Below are 25,572 nucleotides of genomic sequence, written 5' to 3'. Positions count from 1 at the left end.
ATACTTGACTAAATAGTTACTTTGACCCTTATTTATTTTTCAAGAATATTTTGACCCTAAATTCTCATTTGAAAGTAAAAAATCATGTAAGTTTGACTAAATAGCCTCTTCATCTCATAATTTTTAGAGCATATTAGCCCACAATGTTTCATTTAAAACAAAAGACCTCTAATGCTTGACTAAACAGCTGCTTCACTCTTATTCTTTTTAAAATATTTTAATTATAACATTTTAATTTATAATTTTTTAACTAGATAGTCATTTTAAAATTTCCAATGTAAATCTCTATGTTATTATATTTCTTTCTAATTGTTTTGCATTTACTCATTACCTATAGCAATTATATTATTAAAACTATTCACTTTCACATAAAAGAAGTTTTAATATTAATCTTCTAATCATTTTTATATTTTCAAATAAATAAAAATAAAAGTTAAGGACCAAATCCATAAAAGAACATACTGTAGTTTTATTGCCTAGTGGATCTTAAAGTACACATGTTGTAGATTTCATGATCCCAACTCAAATTTGCTTAATCGCCGCCCCCATCGGCCGGAGGCTCACCAAACAAGCACGGCTTACTAGAGATGAACCTAAGCGAGGGTGAGTATCGTCCTCTAAATTTTTATATATTTTAAATATTTTTATAATTTTTTTACTAAATATTTATTTTTTATTTTTTTAAATTTTATAAATTCACCAACCGAGATATAAAATTATACGTATGTGTATCCTTCTGGTTCTGGGCTTTTCCAGTCATTGTCAAAGTGTCCAGTAAGGCAATTTAGCATATAATTTGGTTTGAATTTTCAGCCGTGATTTTACTTGGAAACGAATTTCAATAATGAAACGTGGTTGACGGAATTACCCTCCTCCGACGGCTACCACGATCGCGATTGACCCAACTGCTAAAAAATTCCCATAATCAGACACAAAGTTTACCCGCGCAACCCGGCAGTACGGACGCGAAATGACTATCTTTCTCTCTTCTCTGCTAATTATGCAGTTTTTTTCGCTCCCTTAATTGCTCGTTTTCTAATCAAGTATTTGCAATTACCATCTTTGTTGCCGCTTCTTGCTCCATAAATTGGAACTGGGTTTCCAACGGTAAGCTTATTTTCGGCGAAAATGGAGTGGGAAAATCAAGAGATGCAACAAGCGGACGAGTATTTGCAGTACCAAATCCAGAGGGGGGTTTGCGGGAAAGTGATGACCGATGAACAGGTAGAGGAATTGAGGAAACAGATCGTTGCTTACGCCGCCATTTCTGAGCAGCTCGCCGAGTTACATAAATCCATCTCCGCCCACCACGACTGCACTGGTTTTATCCCCTTTCCCTTTGTTTCTTCTTCGCTTAATGGATTATTCAATTTAATTCATTTTTTGTGCCTCAGGAATCAGATTGGGGAATCTATACTGTGACCCAATATCAGCCTCTATTGGCCACAAAATCACTGCTAGACAGCGATGGACTCCAACCGCACTGCAACTCCAGATTCTGGAGAATATATACGAGCAAGGAACCGGGACTCCGGGCAAGCAGAAAATCAAGGAGATAGCATCTGAACTAGCACAGCACGGACAGATTTCCGAAACGAATGTATACAACTGGTTTCAGAATCGTCGTGCTCGTTCGAAAAAAAAGTTACATGCATCCACTGGTTCCGTCGATGGGGAACCAGAATCACGATCGGAGGTGTCGGTGCAAATGATCATAGGACGAAAAAGAGTTCGGAGTTCGTTAATAACATTGCAAACGGGGTTGAGAGCTTCTATTTCCAGAATCCTGATACAGGGATTGATCAACTGATTGGGAAAGTTGAATCGTCACGAGGCTATGATTCTTACACCAATCTAGTGGAACAATATGGCTTACTCGGATGATTTCTTGGCATGTTTGATTGAACCTGTTGGATTCGATTTAGGGAAGAAGAGATTAAGAATCCCGACAGCGTGATCATATTAGTATTTAGTAAATCGGATGTATAGTTGTGATTTAGATACGAGTTACATGTTAATTTCATCTAATGACATTGTTGATATACGTTGTTATGTGTTTGGTTTATGAGTAAATCAAATCAGCTCAAAGCATTCCCTAGCGTGTATGTAGTCTTATGACATTGTTTTTCTTTTACGAGGGTAATTAGATCTTTAGGTTTTCAAGGAGTAGGGAATTATTTGAATCACAAAATAATAATAATAATAATAATAATAATAATAATGTTTTTAAATTATTGACATTCACTCTTTAAATGTTTTTGTTCAAATTTAGAATATCAAGGAGAACAATATTTATTACCTAAACTATAATTTTGATTCGTTTTAGTACTTAAACTTTTAATTTTTTCAAAATCGCACATAAAGTTTAGTTTTTATTTCATTTAAGTACATTGTTGTTAAGTTTTGAAAAAATGATAGTCTAGGTACTAAAACACGTTTAGTAACTAAATCAAACTTAAGTTTTGAAAAATGTTAAAAATTAGGTATAAAATGGATCAAATTTGATAGTTTAGGTACTAAATGCAGTTTTTAATGACGAGGTATTAAAATGAAACAAAAAGTAAACTTTAGATATGATTTTGAATTTTTTTTAAGTCTAGGTACTAAAATAGACCAAAATTGATACTTTAATTACTAAATTTGTAATCTACCCTAAAACTTATCATTTGACCTCAAAGGACCTGAGTCTAAACAACTTTATTTACAAGTGTGTGTCCAGACTTGTTATATAAAAACCATACAGAAACTGAAAATCTTTACCTTTTCATCATTGAACTTGGTCCAGAACCGTTCCCTGGCTCGTTCGAAAGGATCTGCAGGCAATATGGGATCGTGACTGTGCATGCTCATTCAACACCTTCATGCATGGGACATTGGATGATGTGGCTGCTAGGTCTGAGGTCGTGGTTGCTCCTTTGGTTTATGGGGAATTTAATGATGAAGTTTGAGGTGTTGAGTCAGCAAGTGATGATGCTTTCGAGCTTCTTCAAGAGCAAAACAGAATGTTATTCGAAAATTTCATGGCGAATGGGATGCATCTTACAACGAACTACTAAGCTGGTTTAGGGTAGTGTGCAGATTGAATACTGGGACAATTGTCGACTTCGACCAATTACTTGGATCGACATCTGAAAGCGGATGCATCTGGAAGTGATTTGGAGCCGTTGGGAATGTTTTCTCTGCAAAATAAAACTGCCCAGGACAGAGAGTATCAGTACTCCTATAGGAAGTATCGGTACTACCTTTTGTTCCCAAATTTTAAACAACTAATCAATTTTTTAAGTGACACTGATGGAATACACTTTTAATTTAAAATCGTCAAAAGCAGATTTATAATAAGTTAAGACAATCCACTCAAACCTTGGGTCTCGATTGAACACTATAGATATAGGCACTCCATGCAGTCGAACTATCTCTTTTATATACAATTCCACAAATTTATTCATCGAGTAATCCACCCGAAATGGAATAAAGTGATAATGTTCTTTCTCTTTTAATTATTCCGTAAGACTTCCAAGACTAAATTATATCCAACTTGAAATCTTGCTAGAATCCATCACACTATAACATTCGACACAATAAAAAAATTTACTCAGTATCCATTCATTGCCGCATCCATCAGAAGTTCCCAGTAAAACAAAACAAGTAACAATCATGTTCCTCCACAAGATCAATAAGGGAAAAAAAGAAGGTTAGCTCCCCATCACGGTGGGGTTAGTCGGACATGGTTCCCGTAAGGACGTGATCGTGTGAATGGTCGATGCGCCCGATATTCATGAACCTCTTCCCCTTAATTTGGACGAGGTATCTCATTCGTCCGTTCCGTTAGCATGGATTCATGGTCCGAGATACAGATCAAGAAAATGGAATCCGGTGGTACCATGAAAATCTACTAAACATGCTTAAACTAAACTTTTAAGCCGAACCTCTTTCAAATGATTCTATAACTGGTATGGAAAAGCAAATAGTGTGTTACATAGATTCTTTGGATGCTATTATTGAGAACTTTGATTTGGCATTGAAATCTTATATAAATGAATTGCTTATTTACAGGTTATTTATAGATATTGACTTTGATATGAGTTCTACATGCTTTGAAAGTTGATTTGGATTAATTTGGAACCATGAGATAGTAAAATGACTATTTTGCAAGTTTTGGGAATTATGAGACATCGAAGTGAAAATTTTCAATTATGAGAATTCAATGTTGAAATTTAGCTGAAGCTTTTCTAATCGAGGATAACCATGGAAATCTACAGCGCTCTCCAATTGCTTAGTGTAGTTGTTCTCCTTTCATCTAACGAAATACATTTCAAACAATGGACAACAACAAAGTCGTGTAGGCGACAAGTTTTTATTGTTCCTGTTGAACCCTTCACTCCCACCTGAATCATAGCCGGCGATGCGCCCCGGTCGGATGTGAAACGGCAACAGCCGGTCCGCCGATCGGCTCAGGGCGTGGACCGACGCGGATCGTGGTGTCGGCCCAAGCCCGAGTCTTTGATACGTCTGCGGAGGCAGCGATGCCTCGATCGTGGAACCCCGTTTAAGTTTGAAACAAGGGAATAACTATGTATAATAGTAAGAGTACGAGTTTGATATATCGACATTGAGATCTCAGTAGAATACATCCCCTGGAGCTTGAAGCCGTCGTGTCAAATGGAAACTGCACAGATTGTTGCGTCGAGAACATCTCCATATTTAGGTCAAAGAAATTGGCAGAGGAATGCCTTCCCCTTGAACTGGACGCGATGTTGCCAGTTCTTCAAATACTTCGCGAGAAGAAGTTGTATGCTAAATTGTCAAAGTGTGAATTTTGGTTAGCCGAAGTTGATTTCCTTGGTCACATAATCTCCACATAAGGCATAAGAGTAGATCCAAGAAAATTCGGGAAAAAATTTGAGATATAAATTAATTAAATTTTACTATAATATCGAATTATTATCGGTAAGTAAACTTCTTGTGAAGTCCTTATAGGCCAATCCTGTTATGGGAATTTATTCTAATATTATTGAATCAATATTTTAGGGCGTTGTTGGATACTTAGGGGCCGTTTGGATTGGGAATATGTGATTCTCCTGGGAATGGAATCCACATTCCCCGTTTGGTTTGGCCGAGAATGTCATTCCCGGTAATGTTTTATTACCAATAGTGGATTTTTTGGGGTATATTACCGGGAATGTCATTACCTCCATTCCCTTAGGTATTGTAACATTACCGGCATTTTAGACTAAAATGCCCTTAATTTTCATTACAATTTATCCTTAAACTATTTTAAATTTACAAAAAAAAAGTCTATAATTAAAATTTTATATGAAGTTCAGGGGTTAAAATAAAATTTTACCATTTCATTAAACATTTTTTATATTTTTAATTTTGTAAAAAAAATATATAAATTTTATGAATTTAATTTTTTTTAAAGAAAACATATAAATATTTTCCAACTTGTAATATTATACAAATATATAATAAGGACAATTTGATCAAATATACATTCTAATAATCTTTTATTCCTTTAACCAAACATAATCTTACATTCATACTAAACCAACCAAACACAAAATACAACATTCACAGTAATCCTATTACCGGATAATCTTTATTTCCACTGGTAATCTTACATTCTGCGAACCAAACACACCCTTATTGTTGGTAAATTGTACAAACCATAAGTTTTTTTTATTTGATTATTTAATTTTAAGATGTTATATTTAGTCATTTTATGTAGGTGGTTAATTTAAAAATGGGCAATCAAATGTTAATCCTCGTTACATTAAAGACGTGGCATATTAAAAAAATATTAATTTTAATTTGATCCCTGAACTTTAATTATAATAATGAATTTAGTAATAGTTAAGACTCGTATTCATTTAATCATATATTTCTTTTAGTTAAACCTTACGTCATTCACCGTCGTACACGACCTTTCACACTGTCATCAAATTAACCACTACCATACATAACCACCATCAACCCCTCCCCGTTAACACCATTAGCTGAAAAAATTATTTTTTTGGTATAATCATTAGTATCTGATTTATTAATCGACTAATTTAAATTAAGTATATAGAGGTGATGGTGATCCTTCTAATTTAGTTTGCCCATTCTTAAATGTTAGGATTCGAACTTTTGATATTACTGAAGACGAAGTATTAAAATCTCTAAATCGTAGTAGCTGCAAAGGACCATATCTCTCAGTGCAACCAGCTTCGATTTCTCTCATTGCATCGACCTTCACCGATAATTGATGTTCACAACAAACACTTAATCCATCATCATAATCCTTACATCATCCATTATCCCACTAGCATAACCATAAAATTTCCTTACCATCATTATCATTTTTCATTCATTGTTGTTCAATATTGTTGTTACTGAGGTAATACCATCAATAACCATCATTCAAAAACTCAAACCAAGTGGCAATACCCAACCAAAGATAAAAAAGAAAATACTTATTGAATTTTATTTAGGGCTTTGGTAACGAATTCTCATGGAAAATTTGACAAGATGAATAATATAATTTATTTTGGTGGTCATATGATGGTAGATGATAGAGATCGGATGAAGATACATTTAGAAGTTCGAGAGTTGATTTACAATTTTGAAAAGTTTTATTTTTTGATAAAAAATTAAACCGAGAAAACATAATAAGAAAGATTTGTTTGAAGATGATGATGGGATGTTTTCTTTACTAAATTTTTTTTAGCTGAAGTTTAATATTAATTAATATTTAATTATTTTTGTTAGCTTGTTACGTCATTAATACAACAAAAATTAATGTTTGAGTGATTATTTATAACTAATGATAATATAAGTGATAAAAATATAATCTTTGAAAGTTGAGTGATTAAAATCAAAGAAAAATAATGGATTGTGTAGTTTATCTTTAATTTTTAGAAATATTTAGGTTGTTATAAGTTTATAAGTTTGAAAAATATATATAAAAGTAAAATAATGACATTTAAAATAAAAAATAATAAAATAAGCAAGCCTTTGGTTGGAGGATTCTCTGCTGACCGCGGCAGGCAAGTGGCAAATAAAGCCAATGGGAATTTCATGTGCAAAGTAATGTACTTTACTCTGTACGATCCAAGAAAATTTGCACTTTGGGTTTTGGGCTAATGCAAAACTACGATAAAATAGAATCTAAAACTGGTTCACGATCTGATGTTCATGGCGATTCTAGAAACAGCCCACCAAGCCCACATCATCTCTGATTGTCTCTCCTACTTCACCCATTTCTTAATAATTTAGCCAGCGATCGTTTTTGAATCTCTTTTTCTCCTCTGCTTCATCTCTCGTTTCTATTTCCTCACCTCTCCTCGATCTAACCACCGAAACACCCTAAATCCCATTTCATCTTCACTCCCCGTTTGATTCTGTACACTTTTGAATTTTGGGTTCGAATTGTATTTTCTATTTTTGGAACATGTTGCGTTCCCCCGTGTACTCGAGTTTGTGATCTGGTGGATTTTATTGTTCTAGCCTGACCTGGGAGAGTTATCCGATTAGTTCGGAATCTGCTTCGATTCTTTGTTTTGGGGCGTTGAGATGGCGGGGCAAAATCAGGATCAATTCGAATCTTACTTCAGGAAGCAGATTTAGATGGAGATGGCAGAATTAGTGGAGCTGAGGCTGTTGCTTCTTTCAAGGATCCGGTTTGTCCAAACAAGTCCTCGCTCAGGTCCCTTTACCTTTACCTCTCTCTCTCTCTCTCTCTCACGTTTCATTTCCTATTAGAATCGGGACTTCTGGGAACTTGCCGTTTTTGGAATTTAGGTTAGATTGCATTTGATTGTAACATGGTGAAATTTCTCAATAAGCCTAAACATTTTGCAGTTGTTTTTCTCTTGTACAATTATCAGTCTGTTTCTTCATATTTCTCTTGGCCTACTTGTCGATTGCTTATGTGGATTTTGTTCCTTGTACTACGTCAATAATTTATCGAATAGTTAAGGTTTTGATTGCCGTCTTCTTTTTTTACAAGGATGTCTTTAATAAGCCTTTATTGTACTGAGATACATGTCTTGCAGGCTGAAGTTGCAATTGGCAGTAATAGAAACTTTTTCTAATTGTTTTGTGACTATGTTTCTTATGGATGCTTTAAATGTTTACTTTCCTTTGTTAGCTGCTGAACCAGTGGCGGTCAGTTTGTTCTAGAATTTATTGATGTACTGCCTGTTAAACAAAACTTGCATACAAGAAAGGAGAGGCTACAAGTCGGTGGTTTGTAGATCAGTACATCTATAGTTTGATAGAATAGAAAAAAATGAAGAATTGTTTTTAATTCTGATGAAACAACAGATGTAATGCTTCAGCCTTGCTGTACTTTCTGTAGCATTTGGTGGTCAATGATGGGTTTTCACACAGTAAATGGCATAGTTTAGGGACTGGAAATTTTGATTTCTGATTTGTGTTAGTACACATAACTTGTTATACTGCTCTACAGTGATTTGTGCCCTCTACCCTCTTTTTTGAATTAATTTATTCGAGCAAGGAGTTTAATATTATGGGCTCATTCATATTGTTTTATCCTATGATTTCAGATATGGACAATGCTGATCAAAGCCACAGTGGTTCCCTAAGTAAGCCAGAGTTTTTAATGCTCTCAAGCTTGTGACTGTAGCACAAAGGCGCGAATTAACACCAGACATTGTCAAGGCAGCATTGTATGGTCCTGCTGCAGCAAAAATTCCAGCGCCACAGATTAATTTTCCTTCCATATCCGCTCCACAGACAGGTGCAGCTATGCCAGCATCCTCTTCAAGTCCTGGGTTCAGAGGACCAGGAGCTCCAAATGCTGGTATGGGCCAGCAGCATTTCCCTTCTCAACAAAACCTGTCAATGAGACCCCCGCAGACCATGCCTGCTGCTACTGCCCTGCATCCTCAAGGTATTGCAGCTCCGGAGTTTTCTAGGGGAGGTAGTACAGGCGGTCAACCTCAAGCTATGCCCGCTGGTTCTATTTCTCTTTCACATCAATCTATGCCCACTGCTGCTACTGGTCCTGATTTCACAAATCAAAATATGTCAAGCAATTGCTTGCTGGAAAGACTGGTGGAGCTTCAACTGGCCCAGGAGGGTTCACTCCACCCAGAACCAAAGCTTCAAACAGCAGTTTCCTTGCCTTCCCAGCCTACTGCTAATGATTCTAAAGCATTGGTTGTTCTGGAAATGGGCTCCTTCTAACACCACATTTGGAGGTGATGAATTTCTGCAGCCTCATTTATGTCAAAACAAGAATTATCACACAACCTTTTCTCCTCACAGTGCACCCACCTCATCAGGGATTAGACCAGTTTCAAGTGTACCCCAACCATTAGTTAAGTCCAACTCTCTTGACTCATTGCAAAGTACATTGTTTGTGCCTTCTGCTGGTAGTCAAAGTCAAAGGCCATACCCTTCTTTAATCCCAGGCCAACAAGCTTCGTCCCAAAGTTCCTCCTCTATTACACCATCTGGGATCTCTGTCGAACTGGGAATGCTGCTTCGAGCAGTTCCCAACCTCCATGGCAAAAATGAAACCATCTGATGTTCAGAAAATATACAAAGTGTTCATAGAAGTGGACACTGACAGAGATGGGAAAATAACTGGCGAGCAGGCGAGGAATCTATTTTTGAGTTGGAGGCTACCTAGGGTATGGTTACTTCATATGTTTTTATTCAAATTATTTTCTGAGATATGAATGTGATGTATGACATAGATGGTTTTATCTGTTTAGCTTGTGTAACATGAATGGTGATTTCTTATGCATTAGAAATAGTGTTAGGAATTCCCTGTCGTCAGATGCTAAAAGCCCAAAATATATATTTTGTTATTTATGCTCATGGTCTGATGCCTTTTTTTCAGACAATTTGTGTGAATATTATCATTATCATTTGGAGTTATATCGATAAATGTTTGTTTTTAATTATGCTGGTTATTAAGATTTATTCTTGTAGATTTTGGGTAATAAAAATACATTTTGCTGCTAGGGTGGTAAACTGATGTTACCTAGGTTTTTTTTAGATGGTAACATTCCATAAATCCTTGTTTTGACTAAAATATTTTGGCGTGAACCTTGCTGGAGAAGTTCTATCAGTGCAGTGTTTCTTTGAAATATTTCCATGGTTGGTCCTGCTGGAATGCAGTCTTTGTTAATCAGGTAAACATGTTTAACTTTGTTATTTTGTCTTTCTCAGAGGTTTTGAAGCAGGTTTGGGACTTATCTGATCAGGATAGTGATAGTATGCTTTCTTTGAGAGAGTTCTGCTTTGCTCTCTATTTGATGGAGCGGTATAGGGAAGGCTGTCCTCTTCCATCTGCACTCCCTAGAAATGTTATGTTTGATGAGACACTCTTGTCCATGACAGGCCAACCCAACGTTTCATATGGAAATCCAGCTTGGGGTCCTAATCCTGGTATTAGTTTGGATCTCTTATAATAACTTTAATTTTTTTAGTTCCCATTGTTGTCACCCAAGAATCATCTTGATGAAAATGACTATTGCCATTAGGTTTCGGACAGCAGCCTGGAACGGGGGCCCAGCCAGGAATGGGTGCCCAGCCAGGGATGGGTGCCCAGCCAGGGGTGCCCAGCCAGGAAGCGAATGGGTGCCCAGCCAGGGATGGGTGCCCAGCCAGGAATGGGTGCTCAGCCAGGGATGGGTGCCCAGCCTGGGATGAGTGCTCAGCCAGGGATAGGTGCACAGCCGATTACTCACTCAGCTGGTTTAAAGCCTCCAATTCTTCCCAATGCTTCTGCTGATACTACTACAATGTCCAACCAACAAAAGCCAAGAGCACCTGTTTTGGATGACTCCTTTGGAACTCAAGTTGATAACAATGAACAGAATTCAGAGAATCGAACAGCCAAGATGTAATTGCTAATGGAGACAAGGCATGACATTTCTAGATAATGCTCAAATACTCTCTCTCTCACACACACAAACACTAGCACTACACACACATGTGGGCATGTACCCACTTCAGTTGTTCCTTTCCATTCTTCCATAGGTTTGGTGAGAGTTTCGAGTGTTTTATTAACACTTATGAAAATATTTTTTAAGCTAGCCTTTTGATGTTTTTTATTCGTTCCTGAAGGATAATGAGGAGCATAATTATTTGAAATTTGGCAGGCTAGTGGAACTGAAAAAGTGATTTTGGATTCCAGAGAGAAGCTTGAGTTCTACCGTGAGAAAATGCAGGAACTTGTGAGTATTTTCTATTTCACTTTGGAGACACTTGTGCCCGGCGGGGGGGGGGGGTTTCTCATTTTTATTAAACCTGTAGTCAAGCTCCTCATCTTGGTTATAGAATCAAGAACTAGAACGACTATTGTATGTGTGTGCATGATATCCTTTTTAGGTTGTTTCAGCCTACTGAAAGCATTGTATTAGTAATTCAACATTGTTCTCATTAAGATTTAAATGCAAAGCCTGAATGCTGGTTCTTTTACTAATTTAATTGGTTAGTTGAATTGTATGCCAAGGCTGGGAAATTTTGGAACTTCAAAATTCAACCATTTTTTATACCACTTCCGTTGTTCCTATGTTCAGGTCATGTATAAAAGCAGATGTGATAATAGACTAAACGAAATCACGGAAAGGGCAATTGCAGATAAGCGTGAGGTACTGCCTAAAATGTGAAGAAGTGTTTATGTCATTTATTTGGACACAGTTTTATTGATTTCTGGCTAACAAGTTGTGTTGCAGGCTGAAATGTTGGCAAAGAAATATGAAGAGAGATACAAACAAGTTGCAGAAATAGCTTCGAAATTAACAATTGAAGAGGCAAAATTTCGTGAGGTTCAGGTAATCATCACTTTTTCTTCTATGCGTGAATGACCTTGAGTTGGTTTGGGCTATTTGAGCCGTTGTATATTGGTTTAACAGTTTGTATTACAATGGGTTTCTTCACATGAATCTTCCTGGATTGAAATATCTAGATGTTGATATCCTCTTCTCAATTCCTGAGTGTCTGTCAAGGCATCATCTTTTTTTTTTGGGATAAGAGGAGATGACTTATTGATCTTTAAGCTTTGTTTCATATGTCTGAGTCTTTGTTCTCGTGTTTTTTTCCTTATTTCCATCCTAAAATTATATCTCTGCATATTAATCTAGTATGTGCTTCCATTATTTCCTTAAATTGGCCTATGGCTACAACATTTTGCTTACTAGCCACATGTTATCATGTAGTATGTAGGTCTTCATATCCCTTTCAGGCCCCTTTTTCTTTATTTCACCATTTTTTGTAATTTTCTTGTTTTTAGGAGAGGAAGACAGAATTGCATCAGGCTATTGTTAACATGGAACAAGGGGGAAGTGCAGATGGTATTCTTCAGGTAATTTAAACCGGTCAACTAAATGTTTTGTGAATGAATAAAATGTTCTGACACTGAGGCATCATCACTTACCTAGGTCCGTGCTGACCGCATACAATCGGATCTTGAGGAGCTAATGAAAGCCCTGACCGAACGAAGCAAGAAACATGGATATGATGTCAAGTCAGCTGCAGTAATTGAGCTTCCCATAGGTACTTTTTATCCTTCATTAATAAAGAAAGTTCTTCCTCACAACTTTCATCGAGTAAAGACATGTATTGTAGTATGATATTCTTACCATCATGTTTGCTGTTCTTTTCATTTTACTTTCTGATCCAACTTCTTGAGGGTCGAACCCTATTTAAGTTCTATGCTTCCTTTCAAAAGTTATTTAGCTTGGTAATGCTGTGGAGTATTATTTTATTGGAGCACATCTATGGTTGTGTTTGGCAATCTATATTACTGATTTCCATGGTTATGTCTATGGGCTGTGGACTACACCTGATGGCTCCCCCTATGACTCTGTCCTATGATTTTTTGCTTTTCTATTTTAAGCTGTCTTAATTGAAATGTTACTGTTGGAAAAGTCAAATTATTTCGGTCTTAAAACTTCTCAAACCAACCTTCCTCATAATTAGTTGACAGAAAGAGGATCTATTAAACAAGCAATTTAACACTGCTTTCCATGTTACTCCTTTTCCTTTTGACTTCTCGAAACATGTGTTTGGTTGAAAAGTGGCAATAAAAACGGGTGGCAAAGGATGGGTCACCTCATTTATACCTTTCAGAACTTTATAACCTAAACTTCTTTATTTTGGGCTGCTCTATGCTGTTATTTGGCTTGGTAATGTCTGTTTAGATCTCTTTTGGCATGGAACCGCAGTTTCATTTCATTTTTGTTTTCGTTCTTTAAGAACCCTTTTAGTCACTTTAGTAGAAGGAAAGTGACTTGGATGTTCGTTAATTGTTATAACTATTATCTTTGTTTTTGTATGGAATGATCCTTCAGTTTTTTGTTTGTCTTTGTTTTTGTTTCATATGCAATGTCTTTTTAAGGTTGGCAACCTGGAGTACCAGAGGGAGCAGCACTCTGGGACGAAGAGTGGGACAAGTTTGAAGATGAAGGTACTTCCTTTACTGTTTTAGGATTCTGCAAATCAAGTTATGCATATGCACACAGTGAAGACGAAGAGTGGGACAATTTTATGCGGCTTTTCATTTCAAATTTCAGGATTTGGAAATGAGCTCACCGTGGATGTGAAAAATGTGTCCGACTCTCAGAGAGGAAAAGCATCCCCAAATGGTAGCTTGACCCCTGATTCCTCCTATCTGAATGGAAAAACTGGGAATCTCTTCAGTGCTGAACGTGCCTTTGAGAGCGAGTCTGCATATGCACACAGTGAAGATGAATCCGCCGGAAGTCCTCATGGTAGTCCTGCGGAAAGAACCTCTCTAGAAAGTCCATCTCGACAATTTTCTGATGACCATTTTGGAAAGAGTACTGAAGCAGATTCAGAAAGACATCGGTATGGATGTATAAAACTTTTAAGTTTGTAGTTGACTACTTTTGTTTTTTGTTCTTGCTAACTTTATCTTTTTTTTTCTTCACAGAAGTTTTGATGAATCGGGATGGGGGACCTTCGATAATGATGATACGGACTCTGTGTGGGGATTTAATTCTGTTAACACCAAGGTGGCCCTGAACTTCTTAAAGCACACTTTGTTCTTTAGGTTACAAGGATATGGTAGATTTGCCAATTATGTAAAATGCTGAATCAAATGGCATATACAATGTATGGTGGCAATGGGGTAAAAATAATATATAGTTTGGAATATTTTGTTGGTTTGTCTGAACTCTATAGATGTCTTTAACTTTCAATATTTTGTTAAGTTTTATGTCAAGACTCAAGATGTAACATGGCCGTAACCTTGTTCTCATAGCTCTGTCACAAGGCAGAAACCTGGCTGCTTTACCTAGCTTATCCTCAACAAAATCTGATTCTTATATGTTTAAAATATTTTGGTGTGCTCATTATGATCCTTTCTCGGTCTGACTTATTGAAATGTATTGATTCTTGATCTTTAATGTCACGTGGCAGGACTTGGACTCGGAACACAGAGACTTTTTCGGATCAAGTGATTTTGGTGTACACACAAGAACGGAATCCCTTCCTGCGGATAGCTTTTATGATAAGAAGAGTCCATTTACATTTGAAGACTCGGTTCCCAGCACTCCGGCCTCCAAATTTGGGAACTCTCCATCAAGGTTCAGTGAGACATCAAGGGATTTTGACAGTTTCTCGAGGTTTGATTCCTTCAGCATGAATGATGGTGGATTTTCAGCGCAACCTGATAGGCTCACGAGGTTCGACTCCATAGACAGTAGCAAAGACTTTGGCAGCGGATTTTCACGGCAACCCGAGACAATCACTAGGTTCGATTCCATAAATAGCAGCAAAGACTTCAGCCATGGATTCTCATTCGATGACTCCGACCCGTTTGGCTCCAGTGGCCCATTTAAAGTGTCATCGGACCAACATAGTCCGAAGAAAGATTCCGATAATTGGCGCGCTTTCTAGCCTATAATCCTAAAGACAAAGAGAAGTAATTTTCACGCGGGCTCTTCTATTCATTTCCTGTTTTTGTTTGGTTGGCTACCTTTTGCTATGCACTGTTGTGTTTACATATTTGTGCAGAGCATGGAATTGGATTGTTGTAAAGTTGTGCCTGTATTCCTTCTTTTATATGGCGACATTTTTTGGCAGCTTGGCATGCCAGAATAGTGATTGGAAAATAATGAAAAACCCTAATTTTTCTATATCGGCTGCCTTGAGTTGTAGATAATCAAGGCCTGTTCTGCAGTAATAATCTATTGTATTTGTGGAATATAATTTCAGGGTGAATTGCGCTTGGCATCCTCATATTTTGCAGAATTTAAAAATTAGTTCTCAAACTTCAAAATGTTTCAACTGAACCCTCTAACCATCAATATTGTATCAATAAAGCTCTTCCGCCAATGCCAATCTAACTATTTGCATGAGTATTAAATGTTAATTCGAATTGATGAAAATGTATGGACTAATTTTTATTATATAAATTACAAACCTTAAATAAACTAATGCTCCATCATATAGATTAAATTTTAAAAGGTGTATAAACATTGCATGTGACATGTTTAAAAAAACAGATTATATCATTATAACATATAGCATTTATTGTTTAAATTTTGATTCAAGCAATATCTGAAATGACATTTAATAGATAGATTGACAGAAAAACTTAAATCAAGAATGCATTTCATGTAAACCAAATACTTCAGCAAGGGATTCTCCAAAGTCTCTACAAGATATAAATGTAACAAGCATAAAATTAAATTATGTTATGAGTACATTCACCTCAGAACTATACATACATCTCTTCTTCTTCTCTCTTTTGGAATATCAACGTGTATGTCCGAGTTGTTAAGTTCAGAAGAGAAAAGGAAAAGCATACGAGGGATAACATAAATAGAGGTATGCATTGTGCAGAGTTACTGGAATGAAGCAACTATTTTTCATCCTTACTGCCTCCAGATTTCTTGTTGAGTCTACTGAAAGCACAGAGCATTTCCGAGCGCATGTTTGCTATCTCTACAATTCTATCTAGTGCTGCAATAGTATGATATAACTTGTAAGGGGACTTTCATCTTGTACCAACTGTGTTCGAAAGTATTGAGTTGAGTGTGTACCTGTTTCAAATGATAGCTGGGCGGCTCGAAGCTTTGGAGAAACTAGAGTTCCAAATACTGACAGTGATTTAGACCTCTCCTTTTGAACCTAAACCGGAGACAGAAAGTTTTCCGAAATGAATCCAAGTAATTGTTTCTTTTGTCCAAATTTACTACTTGTAAACAATCAAATTCAACATGAAAATCTTTCATGGCTAAGCTTCCTTGACAGATATATAAAAGAAAAAGGTCTTTCTAGTTAGCCCTGGAAACAAACTAAAAGAGATGTTTCACTGCCACTCTCAAATAACAAAGATAAGCATTCTCTAATTTTAAAACTCAAATCAAATGCAAAACAACAACAACAATGGCGTGAGAGTGAGAAAAAGACAACATAATCCAAAGGCATTCCCCAGTTCTACGTTTTAAAAGAAATCAAAACCATAAACAAGCTCTATAAGAGTGGTAGGATACTTACTTGGTCATCAATTTCACACGAAGCTTTATTCTCCAACAAGGTCTTCTCCTCTAAACACAAACAGAAGGGGAATGTGAGAAACCATACCAAACCATTAAGAAGCAGTTATGGTTTGCAATTACGAAACCCATCATTTGGTTTCAGCATAAAACTACCCAAGAATTAGCCTAACAACAATAGTTCCAAAATCCTTTTTTTGCAAATAGTTTCAGTTTTCATTACGTTGTAGGTCTCTGTGGTGTGCTCGTTGACAGCCAAAATGAGTGAACTTCAATATAGAGGGTGAAAAACATACCAGAAAGCTGGGTAGCGCCCCTGTGTCGTAGCTGTGGATGTGATTTGCCCTGGCTAGATTGTTCCTCTCCCAACAACTTCTCATTACCAGAAGATCCCCATTTACATAACGTAAAGTGCGGTTCTGCAGAGTCAACTATTACAGATCATGAATAAATTCCTTATAGCAAAAAGATAGAGAACTAATAAACCCTATGATTAATGGCACAATACGAATGAGAATTCAGTGCTAAAATATAACCTTCTCCAGTCTAGTTCGCAAAGGCAGCTTAAATCACTCTTCCAAACAAAATTTAAATCCGAATTCGATTAGTTCGGTAGATAAAGCTGATAACTACCTTTTCCCTCATCTACAAACAATGATGTAGCAGCAGGATGAGATGTATGGTCTAACAAGACAGTATTCACACGATAAGCACCCATGGAATGTCGAGCACTCGCTAGTTCCAGCCATCCCTGTATTTGGTTTTTCACTTATTAAAACCAAAAAAGAAGAAAGAAGGAAAAAAACACAACAAGATCAATGCTGTCGACAAACAACAAGGACTACATACAAGTAGACAAGACATACAAGATTCAAAGGTGACGCTTCGATCGATTCGTTGTTTTTTTTATTCACTTGGTATTGGTAATAAACCTAACTGAGATTTAATTATATACCCAAATCAAGTTGAAATTTCATCATTCATTGGTCCAATCGAGTATCATAAAACAAAATTCAGAAACGAAAATAAAGATTACATAGGATAAAAAGGAAAGAATTTTTTTTACCTGGCGAAGTAAGGAAGATAAAGAATGAGTGAGGGTGATATAAGCTTCCATGGAATCCATAAATTGTAAAACATTTGCATTCTCAGCTACTTCTTCTTCTTCTTCAGCTGCTTGTCCATTCTCCAAGTTATGCGTTTTATGATCTACTACTTCCATCTTCCAAAACCCAGAAATAATTCTTGTTCTATTTCCTTGTTGCACTTTGAAATTGCAGATTCCCTATGAACTTGTGTACTGGGAGATTGAATTTAAGGCATTGGAGCAGATGGACTGCACAATATGTTGATCCACATCGAGCCCTAAGCCCAATATCATGGGGACAATGTGGGGATGTAGCTTTTCTTTTTGGGTATAATATCAGAACTTATCCCTATACTTTACTAAATCTTTTAATATGAAGCTTCGTTTAAAATCTTATAATATCAGAATTGATCCCTGCACAATATGTTGATCCACGTCTAGCCCTAAGCCCTAAGCCGAGATTTACAAGAATTTACATGACATCACACAATGCTATTTTCTTTTCTTTCTTTACAATTTAAAATTTTACACACGAAAACATTTTGCGGGGTTTATATATAATTTAATAATCGTTAATATAATTTTTTATAATTACAGAAATTTAATTAATCATAATTTTTTAAAATAAAAATTCAAGTGATCTATGATTAAAGTAAAATTTAATTGATTTAAAGGTGCAATTTGAGGGTGTATATTAGGTTTGAGTGTTAGGGATGTAAAAAATTCACCCAGTTTGGTAAACTGATATAAATTGATTTGAGTTAGAATTGTATGTGAGTGAGTGTTTGATTAAGTTGAGTTAAAAAATTGAGTTATTTGAGTTGAAAAATCTTATTTTGTAACTCAAATTTTATTTGAAATTTTTCGAGTGGAGTTTATAAAATCCAAGTTGAGTTGTTCGAGTTTTTATTTAAATTTAATTATAAATATTTATAATATAAGATACTATCTGATTCAAAATTAAACGGTTTTCTATAACCATATATAAAACATATATAATTTTTTAATGTGATGTACATATATCATACAAAATTAAGAGACTCAACTCAAATTTGAAAAATCAATTCAGTAATTATTAAAAATCTCGAGTTATTCGGGTTATTCAAGTTTTATTTTATAATTCGAGTCGAATTTAAATTTCTTTTAAATTAAATCGAGTTTATAAAATTATGAGTAAAATTATTCGAGTTAACTTTTTTTTCAAGACGAGTCAAACTAGAAAAACTAATTTTTTGAATTTTTGAATTTTGTTTTCTCATGGTATATATTTAAGACTAAAAAAAGTAGGCATTGTATTTATGTTGAAATTGACACGACTGATATTGCTCTTGAAATTTACCCGCCATTTCGTTTTTTAACCTTCTATTTTAACCGGCAAGGCACGGGAAACCCGCCAACAACCCTTCGTGTTCCTTTCGTTTGTCTCGCTTCAAGATCAAAAGGGTATGATTCCTTTCCCCCCTCTCTTTAATCAGCTGTGAGTGGCAGCAAGTTGCTACCTTTCTAATCTAAAGATTCTACTCTTTTTTTATTTGGTTTGGATTGAAAATATTGCTAGATTTTAGCAGCTTGCAGTTAGATTATAATCTAAATTCATTGCTTTGTCGTGCTACTTAATTTGAGCTTTTGGATTTTGAGATGAGATTCTCTTTCCCGTATGCTTTATTTCTGTCTAAATTTTGCAGCAACCATTTCTGGCCAAGCACTTAGTTGTTAGCTTTAAATCTACTTTCTAGTTTTATGCATCATCTTGGCAAGCTAACGGGGCGTTAAATTGGAATCATGTCTCTCTTTTTCATATCAATGCTTAACGTTGTTTATGGTCGCGTAGTAGCTCCTTGATTTTTGGTTGAACCCTTGAACTTTGATTTTGCTGTTTTTAATTGTTTCCTGCATTCCTTGTAATGATTTCTGGACAATCACTTGACTGTTAGTTTTAAATATCTTCTGGTCTTTTGCATCACCTTGGCAAGCTAATGGAGTGTTAAATCGGAATCATGTCAATGATTACCGTTGTTAATGATCACATAGTATCCCCTTGATTTTTGGCTGAACCCTTGAACTCTGATTTTGTTATTTTTAATCATTTCCTGCCTGCCTTATGATTTCTGGACAAGCACTTAAAGTTACTACTTCTGAATTCCTCAGTCTTCTGCATCACCTTGGCAAGGTAATGGAGGGTTAAATTGGAATCCTCCTTTTCATATCGATATAGTAGCTCTTTGATTTTGGTTGAATCCTTGAACTTTGATTTTGTTGTTTTTAATTGTTTCCTGTCTTCCTTCTAATGATTTCTGGATGAGCACTTAGTTGTTATTTTTGAATTTCTTCTAGTCTTATGAATCACCTTGGCAAGCAGACACAAAGCCAGGGACTTAGTGAAGCGGGAGCCGAGATAAAACTAAAAATGTTGGAGGGCCTAAGCTAAGTAATATTTTAAAAGAGCTTAAATTAAATAAATAAGTTTTAGGAGGGGTCAAAAGTGCAAATTTTCCACTTAGCTAAAGGGTTAAAAGGCTTAAATTAAATGTTTAATGCTTGGGAGGGATGGAAAATGAAAATTTCCCATTAGCCAAAGGATAGTTTAGTTTATGGTCATGTAGTAGCTCCTTCATTTTGGTTGAACCCTTTATGATGTATTTGTTTGCCCTTTGACGAAGCAGGTTATGCGTGACCCTGTGACGTTAGAAAATGGCCAAATGTTTGAACGTGAAGCAATTGGGAAATGGTTCAAGGAATGCAGGGAAAGTGGAAGAAAGCTGGTTTCCCCATTGACCCTAAAATAACTGAAAAGCAATGATCTAAAGCCGAGTATCGCTCTAAGGAACACCATTGAAGAGTGGACAACTAGGAATGAAGCAACCCAGCTTGATATGGCTTGTAGATCTCTAAATATGAGCAGTTCAGAAAATGATGTTCTGCTGTCTCTGAAGTTTATCCATCATAAATGCCAAAAAAGTCTATCCAATAAGCATGTTGTACGCAATGCTGATCTAATACCTATGATTGTGAACATGCTAAAGAGCAGCAGCCGTAAAGTTGGTGCAGAGCATTGGAGACACTCCTTGTAGCGGTCGAGTAAGATGAAGATAATAAGGTTGTTCTAGGTTTGATGTTTTGCTATTGAGTGACAATGACATCATTTTTGCTTTTGCATGCAGGACTGGAATATTAACTACTTATGCTTTCTTTTTCAGGCAATATTGGCAGAGGGGGACACTGTGCGTGCAATAGTTAAATTCTTGTCCCATGAACAGTCCAAGGAGAGGAAGGAGGTAGTCTCTTTGCTGTATGAACTTTCAAAATCCGAGGCCGTGTGTGAGAAGATTGGTTCTATTAATGGAGCAATTCTTATATTAGTTGGAATGACTAGCAGTAAATCTGAGAACGTTTTAACAGTTGAGAAAGCTGATAAAACTCTAGAAAATTTGGAAAAGTTTGAGAACAATGTCCGACAGATGGCTGAAAATGGTAGACTGCAGCCTCTTTTGACCCATATTCTCGAAGGTGCTCCTCTCTTTTCCTTGATAATTTTATGCTCTTTCTAACTTGCTGCCAGCAGCGTAATGGTCCTCTGTTTTGCGTTGGAGTCGTGTATATCTTTATCTTTGTTTAATTGAAGAATCTGATGCTCCCTTTTGCCTAATATCCTGCTCACATGCTCATCAGTACTTTGTTTTTCAGTCGACCGCATATCTTTTTATGTAATAATGCTTGCCCCTAGCGTTCACACATAGTTAATCTTTCATGTTTTCCCTCCGAATTTTTCGTTCTCCATAGTTAATGTAAAATGGCATTGCTGCAGGTACACCTGAAACAATGCAGTCCATGGCAGCATATCTTGGTGAGTTGGTTCTGAATAATGATGTGAAAGTCTATGTTGCAAGAACCGTAGGCGAATCTCTAATTAATATCATGAAAAGTGGTAACATGCAATCAAGAGAAGCCGCTCTAAAGGCGTGTTGATCGAGGCGGGAATACTTCCCCCTCTTGTCAAAGACCTCTTTACCGTTGGGGCTAATCAGCTTCCCCTGCGACTTAAAGATGTAAACACTGGTCCAACAATTGAGTGTGTCACACCCCAAAATTTCGGGTGAAAATATTAGAAATTCATTAAATTAATTAAACGGGTTAAATTGAAATTTTGTTAATGATTTTAGATTAAAATGTAAACCAAAGATGTTTTAGGGACTAGCCCAATAATTTTCCCATAACCAAAAATATCATATGACAAAAAAATAAAATAAAATGGTGGCTAAAAGGATTAAACCTATGACCTACGGGATGACTGCTCATGTCTTAGCCATCTAACCTAGGTCATTGTTGATGACAATAATAATAAAAATATATTTTATTGGTTTAGGCACGGTTTTAATCTAAAAAATCAGAACACCCCAAAATTTCCTCCTAAATCCCTAGTTGACCCCTACACCGATCCACCCAGCTTCGGTCGCCATTGATGGGCCCCGTCGCCACTAGTTGAATCAGCATCCTCCCGTGATCGTCCCCAACTGTCATCGACTCCAAATCGACCGGTCATCGTCGATTTCTTTAATTTCCAGTTGAACCCGACATCGTTTCGCCTCACCACCCCCAACTTTGGATTCCCCGTTGCCGTCCGACTAAAACTCAATCGGATTCGTCGTCCACCGTCGTCGTTCTCGCTGTGTCGTCGGGGCAAGCTTTGAATCGCTTTTATTTGACTACCTCATCGTGTTTTAGCTTGATAATATGTTGATTTGGGTTTTTTTGTGTTTGGTTGCTCGTGGAATGTTTGGTCGTTGCCCTCGACCCCGTCGTCATCGTCACGTGCCGTTACGCGATTGTGGGACTCCTTCCCAGTCTTGGAACCTCCTAGAACTGATTTAAATCAACTCGGACCAAACTGAGTCAACTCGAATCGACTTGACCTGTTAACTTTGACTTGACCGTTGACTAGACATGTTGACTTTGACTTTTGAATTAGTTATGTTTTATGTTTTTTGACGTCCTGAGTCCGAATTAGAAGTCTATTTTTCCAAATTCGAACTCAAAATCCTCCGAATTGACCGTTAAACCCGAAATTGCTTTTGTAATTTAAGTACTTTTAATTTGAGGGTTAAGGACTAAATTATTATGTCATTTAATTAATGTACCCGTGATTCTCCCGATCGTTCGTGTGCTCGGCCATGTTCTTCTCGATTCGCTCGTCTGCGAGAGCCCATGATTACTCATATAGTTCTGCAACCCTGTTAAATACTCAGTTTAGGGTATTACTCCGATAATAATTTTGTTCTGATATGACTTAAGTTCTTGTATAGTCGAAGAGCGTAGTGAAGTTGGTGCTCGATAGATATACCGGACTGATTCGTTTTGTGAGGTGTGTTCCTTGTGTGCTATATACATATATCTGCTTTAAATACCTGTTCGAAATGTCATGTGCACATGATTGTTTGACCTAATTTGCAATATGGCTAGTTGATCTGATTTAATTTTGCATGATTTATATGTTTTAAGCCTGATTTCTGATTTACTGAAGTTTTAAGCCTGCTTGTCTGATTCATGTTCTTTGGTTACTATTTTTACTAAATTGATATTTGTTTTAACTATGATTTCCTTGTTACTGTTTGAAAACTATGCTCTTTGAGGTACTCTGGGATCTAGTATGAAGTCTCTTCATGTTCAACTTCGATCAAAATGGTAATTTCTTATATAGGTTCAGTACCGATCAAGCTGGTAATTTCTTATGGACCTAAGGCGACCCTTGGGTGGGCTCCTGACCCAATGGGCCTAGTGGTAAGACCTTATGGACCCTAAGGTACTCTTCTAGTGTGGCTCCTCTGCTATGTGCATTAGGTAAGTCCTTATAGGCATGATGGCACATCCCTCTGGTGGGCACCTATGTTTCGGTTAGGATAAGATCTTATGGACCCAAGGTATTTTCTTAGGTTGACACCTACGCGCCCTTTGGGCCTAGGGTAAGTCCTTATGGATGCAATTATGGAGAACTGATTATTCATTTTAAGCTACAACTCTACTATCGTTTTCATAACTTTGATAATGTGCCGATTTTGAAACTTAACTATATGTTTTTATTTTGCAATGCTGGAACACACTGAGCTCCTTAGTTCACTCCCCCAAACTTTCCCCTTTCAGATACATTGATAGGCGACCCGGACCTGGCACTTGGAGGATCGACGCATTCGTACAAGATTATTTTGTTGTAATGTTTTTATCTTTCGAGTTGTATTTATTTTGCGTGACATGTGACTATATTTTGAAAATACTTGTTTTACGACATATATTGCTTTTGTTACTGATGTTAGATTTGTTTCGATACTGATTATGAAATATTTTATTCAGTTCTTACGACTTTAATTGTTGGAATTGAACTTTAATGTTATCAACTATATTTTTAAAGTTGTTTATTCGTAATATGGTTTTAAACTATTGAAAATGTTTTGGAAAAATTTTATTGTAATCTGCTAGATCTGGTCGTAATGCATGGACCGGGTCTAAAGGGTTACAAAGTGCAAACTTCTTCAAGTTCTTGTGGGGCTCACTAGTTCTCCAACTACAGCTCTGAATGTTGTCGCTGCAATTAAAAGCTCCGGAGCTACTATCAGTTTGGTTCAGTTTATAGAGGTCCTGCAGCAGGATTTGCGAATGGCATGCATAAAACTTCTGCAGAATCTCTCTCTTTACATGGGTCAGGAATTAGCAAATCCTCTACGTGGCACAATTGGTCAGCTCAGCAGCCTAATTAGAGTCATATCAGAAAACAAAGGAATTTCCGAAGAACAGGCAGCAGCTGCTGGCCTCTTAGCTGAACTCCCGGAGAGGGATTTGGACCTCACGAGGCAAATGCTAGATGAAGGTGCTTTTCAGTTGATAATCTCTAGAGTTGTCAAAATCAGGCAAGGAGAGAATAGGGGCGCCCGCTTTGTAACACCATTCCTCGAAGGACTTGTTCGTGTGCTTGCGAGGGTTACTTTTGTCTTGTCAGATGAGCCTGATGCTGTTGCTCTTTGCCGTGAGTACAATCTTGCAGCGTTATTCATCGAATTGCTTCAGGCCAATGGTCTTGACAACGTCCAGATGGTCTCTGCCGCCGCTTTGGAGAACTTATCTCTAGAATCCAAAAATTTGACGAGATTGCCGGAGTTGCCACCACCTGGAGTTTGTGCTTCTATCTTTCCATGTTTTAGCAAACAGGCTGTCATAAGAGTATTGTGCCGTGTTCACCAGGGAACATGTTCACTTAAAGAGAGCTTTTGTCTTTTGGAAGGGCAGGCTGTACATAAGTTGGTTGCGCTCTTGGACCACACCAACGCGAAGGTGGTTGAAGCAGCACTTGCTGCACTTTCCACCTTGTTGGATGATGGAGTTGCTATTGAGCAGGGTGTGTTCGTTTTGTGTGAGGCAGAGGCAATTAAGCCCATACTCGACATGTTACTCGAGAAACAAACAGAGAACTTGAGGAGAAGAGCCGTTTGGGTTGTTGAGAGACTTTTAAGAACAGAAGATATAGCATATGAAGTTTCTGGAGATCAAAATGTAAGCACTGCACTTGTCGCCTTCCACCATCCTGACTCCAGAACCCGGCAGATTGCCGAGCGTGCCCTGAAGCACGTTGGTAAGATCCCAAACTTCTCCGGAATATTTCCGAACATGTGATAATTTATTGTATTGCTCTCCTGCATAATTGGGTGAGTATCAACGTGTATGTATTTTCAATTTCATCCTTTGTCTTACATGGATAGTTTTGCAAGTAGATATTACTGTGTATTGATGGATTTCCCACTTGTAGAGGGTTTCAAGAAATTGTTCATTTGTTTTTATTGATGTTATTTTCATTGACCTTCATCTCTTTATACGAACTACCTATTGTTTTTGGCCCTTAGTTCTTTTATTGCCTTTTTGAGTTCCTTGATCATCCGAAATTCTCTGCTCCGAACAAAATCCCATGGTGGATGTTCATTACCAGCTACTCGAACTCGATTTTTATTTAGTTTGCTA

General features: G+C 36.8%; 2 protein-coding genes and 2 pseudogenes across 2 annotated transcripts; 3 read left to right on the top strand and 1 right to left on the bottom strand.

The window, feature by feature from the left end:
• Positions 1-874: 874 nt before the first annotated feature.
• On the top strand, positions 875-1,989 carry LOC120160207 (annotated as a pseudogene).
• Positions 1,990-7,614: 5,625 nt separating this feature from the next.
• LOC120160170 (uncharacterized calcium-binding protein C800.10c-like) lies at positions 7,615-14,883 on the top strand. Its single transcript, XM_039170596.1, has 15 exons — positions 7,615-7,661; positions 8,037-8,148; positions 8,617-9,165; positions 9,224-9,515; positions 10,186-10,367; positions 10,500-10,817; positions 11,121-11,195; positions 11,541-11,612; positions 11,697-11,795; positions 12,254-12,325; positions 12,402-12,516; positions 13,361-13,429; positions 13,536-13,830; positions 13,916-13,997; positions 14,404-14,883. Exons 1-15 carry the CDS (start codon positions 7,615-7,617, stop codon positions 14,881-14,883), a joined length of 2,859 nt encoding a protein of 952 aa, XP_039026527.1.
• Positions 14,884-15,740: 857 nt separating this feature from the next.
• On the bottom strand, positions 15,741-17,763 carry LOC120160406 (coiled-coil domain-containing protein 115-like). Its single transcript, XM_039170822.1, has 6 exons — positions 17,554-17,763; positions 17,121-17,238; positions 16,784-16,906; positions 16,489-16,538; positions 16,032-16,119; positions 15,741-15,951 (listed from the first exon to the last, which is right to left on the bottom strand). Exons 1-6 carry the CDS (start codon positions 17,707-17,709, stop codon positions 15,851-15,853), a joined length of 636 nt encoding a protein of 211 aa, XP_039026753.1. The 5' UTR covers positions 17,710-17,763; the 3' UTR covers positions 15,741-15,850.
• A 2,441-nt stretch (positions 17,764-20,204) lies between these two features.
• Positions 20,205-25,427, top strand: LOC120160169 (annotated as a pseudogene).
• The last annotated feature ends 145 nt before the right edge of the window (positions 25,428-25,572 follow it).

The sequence above is a fragment of the Hibiscus syriacus genome, unplaced genomic scaffold (assembly GCF_006381635.1).
Source record: "Hibiscus syriacus cultivar Baekdansim isolate YM2019G1 unplaced genomic scaffold, ASM638163v2 tig00111392_pilon, whole genome shotgun sequence".
Lineage (NCBI taxonomy): Eukaryota > Viridiplantae > Streptophyta > Magnoliopsida > Malvales > Malvaceae > Hibiscus > Hibiscus syriacus.
The sequence above is the reverse complement of the archived record's forward strand: the minus strand, read 5'-3'. Positions and strand labels throughout refer to the sequence as shown.

Coding starts and splice junctions, on each gene's coding strand:
- LOC120160170 (XM_039170596.1), top strand. CDS start 7,615: ATGGCAGAATTAGTGGAGCTGAGGCTGTTGCTTCTTTCAAGGATCCG. Junction 9,166..9,223: donor CTAATGATTCTAAAGCATTG/GTTGTTCTGGAA, acceptor GAATTTCTGCAG/CCTCATTTATGTCAAAACAA. Junction 12,326..12,401: donor GTGCAGATGGTATTCTTCAG/GTAATTTAAACC, acceptor TCACTTACCTAG/GTCCGTGCTGACCGCATACA.
- LOC120160406 (XM_039170822.1), bottom strand. CDS start 17,709: ATGGAAGTAGTAGATCATAAAACGCATAACTTGGAGAATGGACAAGCA. Junction 16,907..17,120: donor GTTTGTAGATGAGGGAAAAG/GTAGTTATCAGC, acceptor TTGACTCTGCAG/AACCGCACTTTACGTTATGT. Junction 16,539..16,783: donor GGGCGCTACCCAGCTTTCTG/GTATGTTTTTCA, acceptor GTTTGTGTTTAG/AGGAGAAGACCTTGTTGGAG.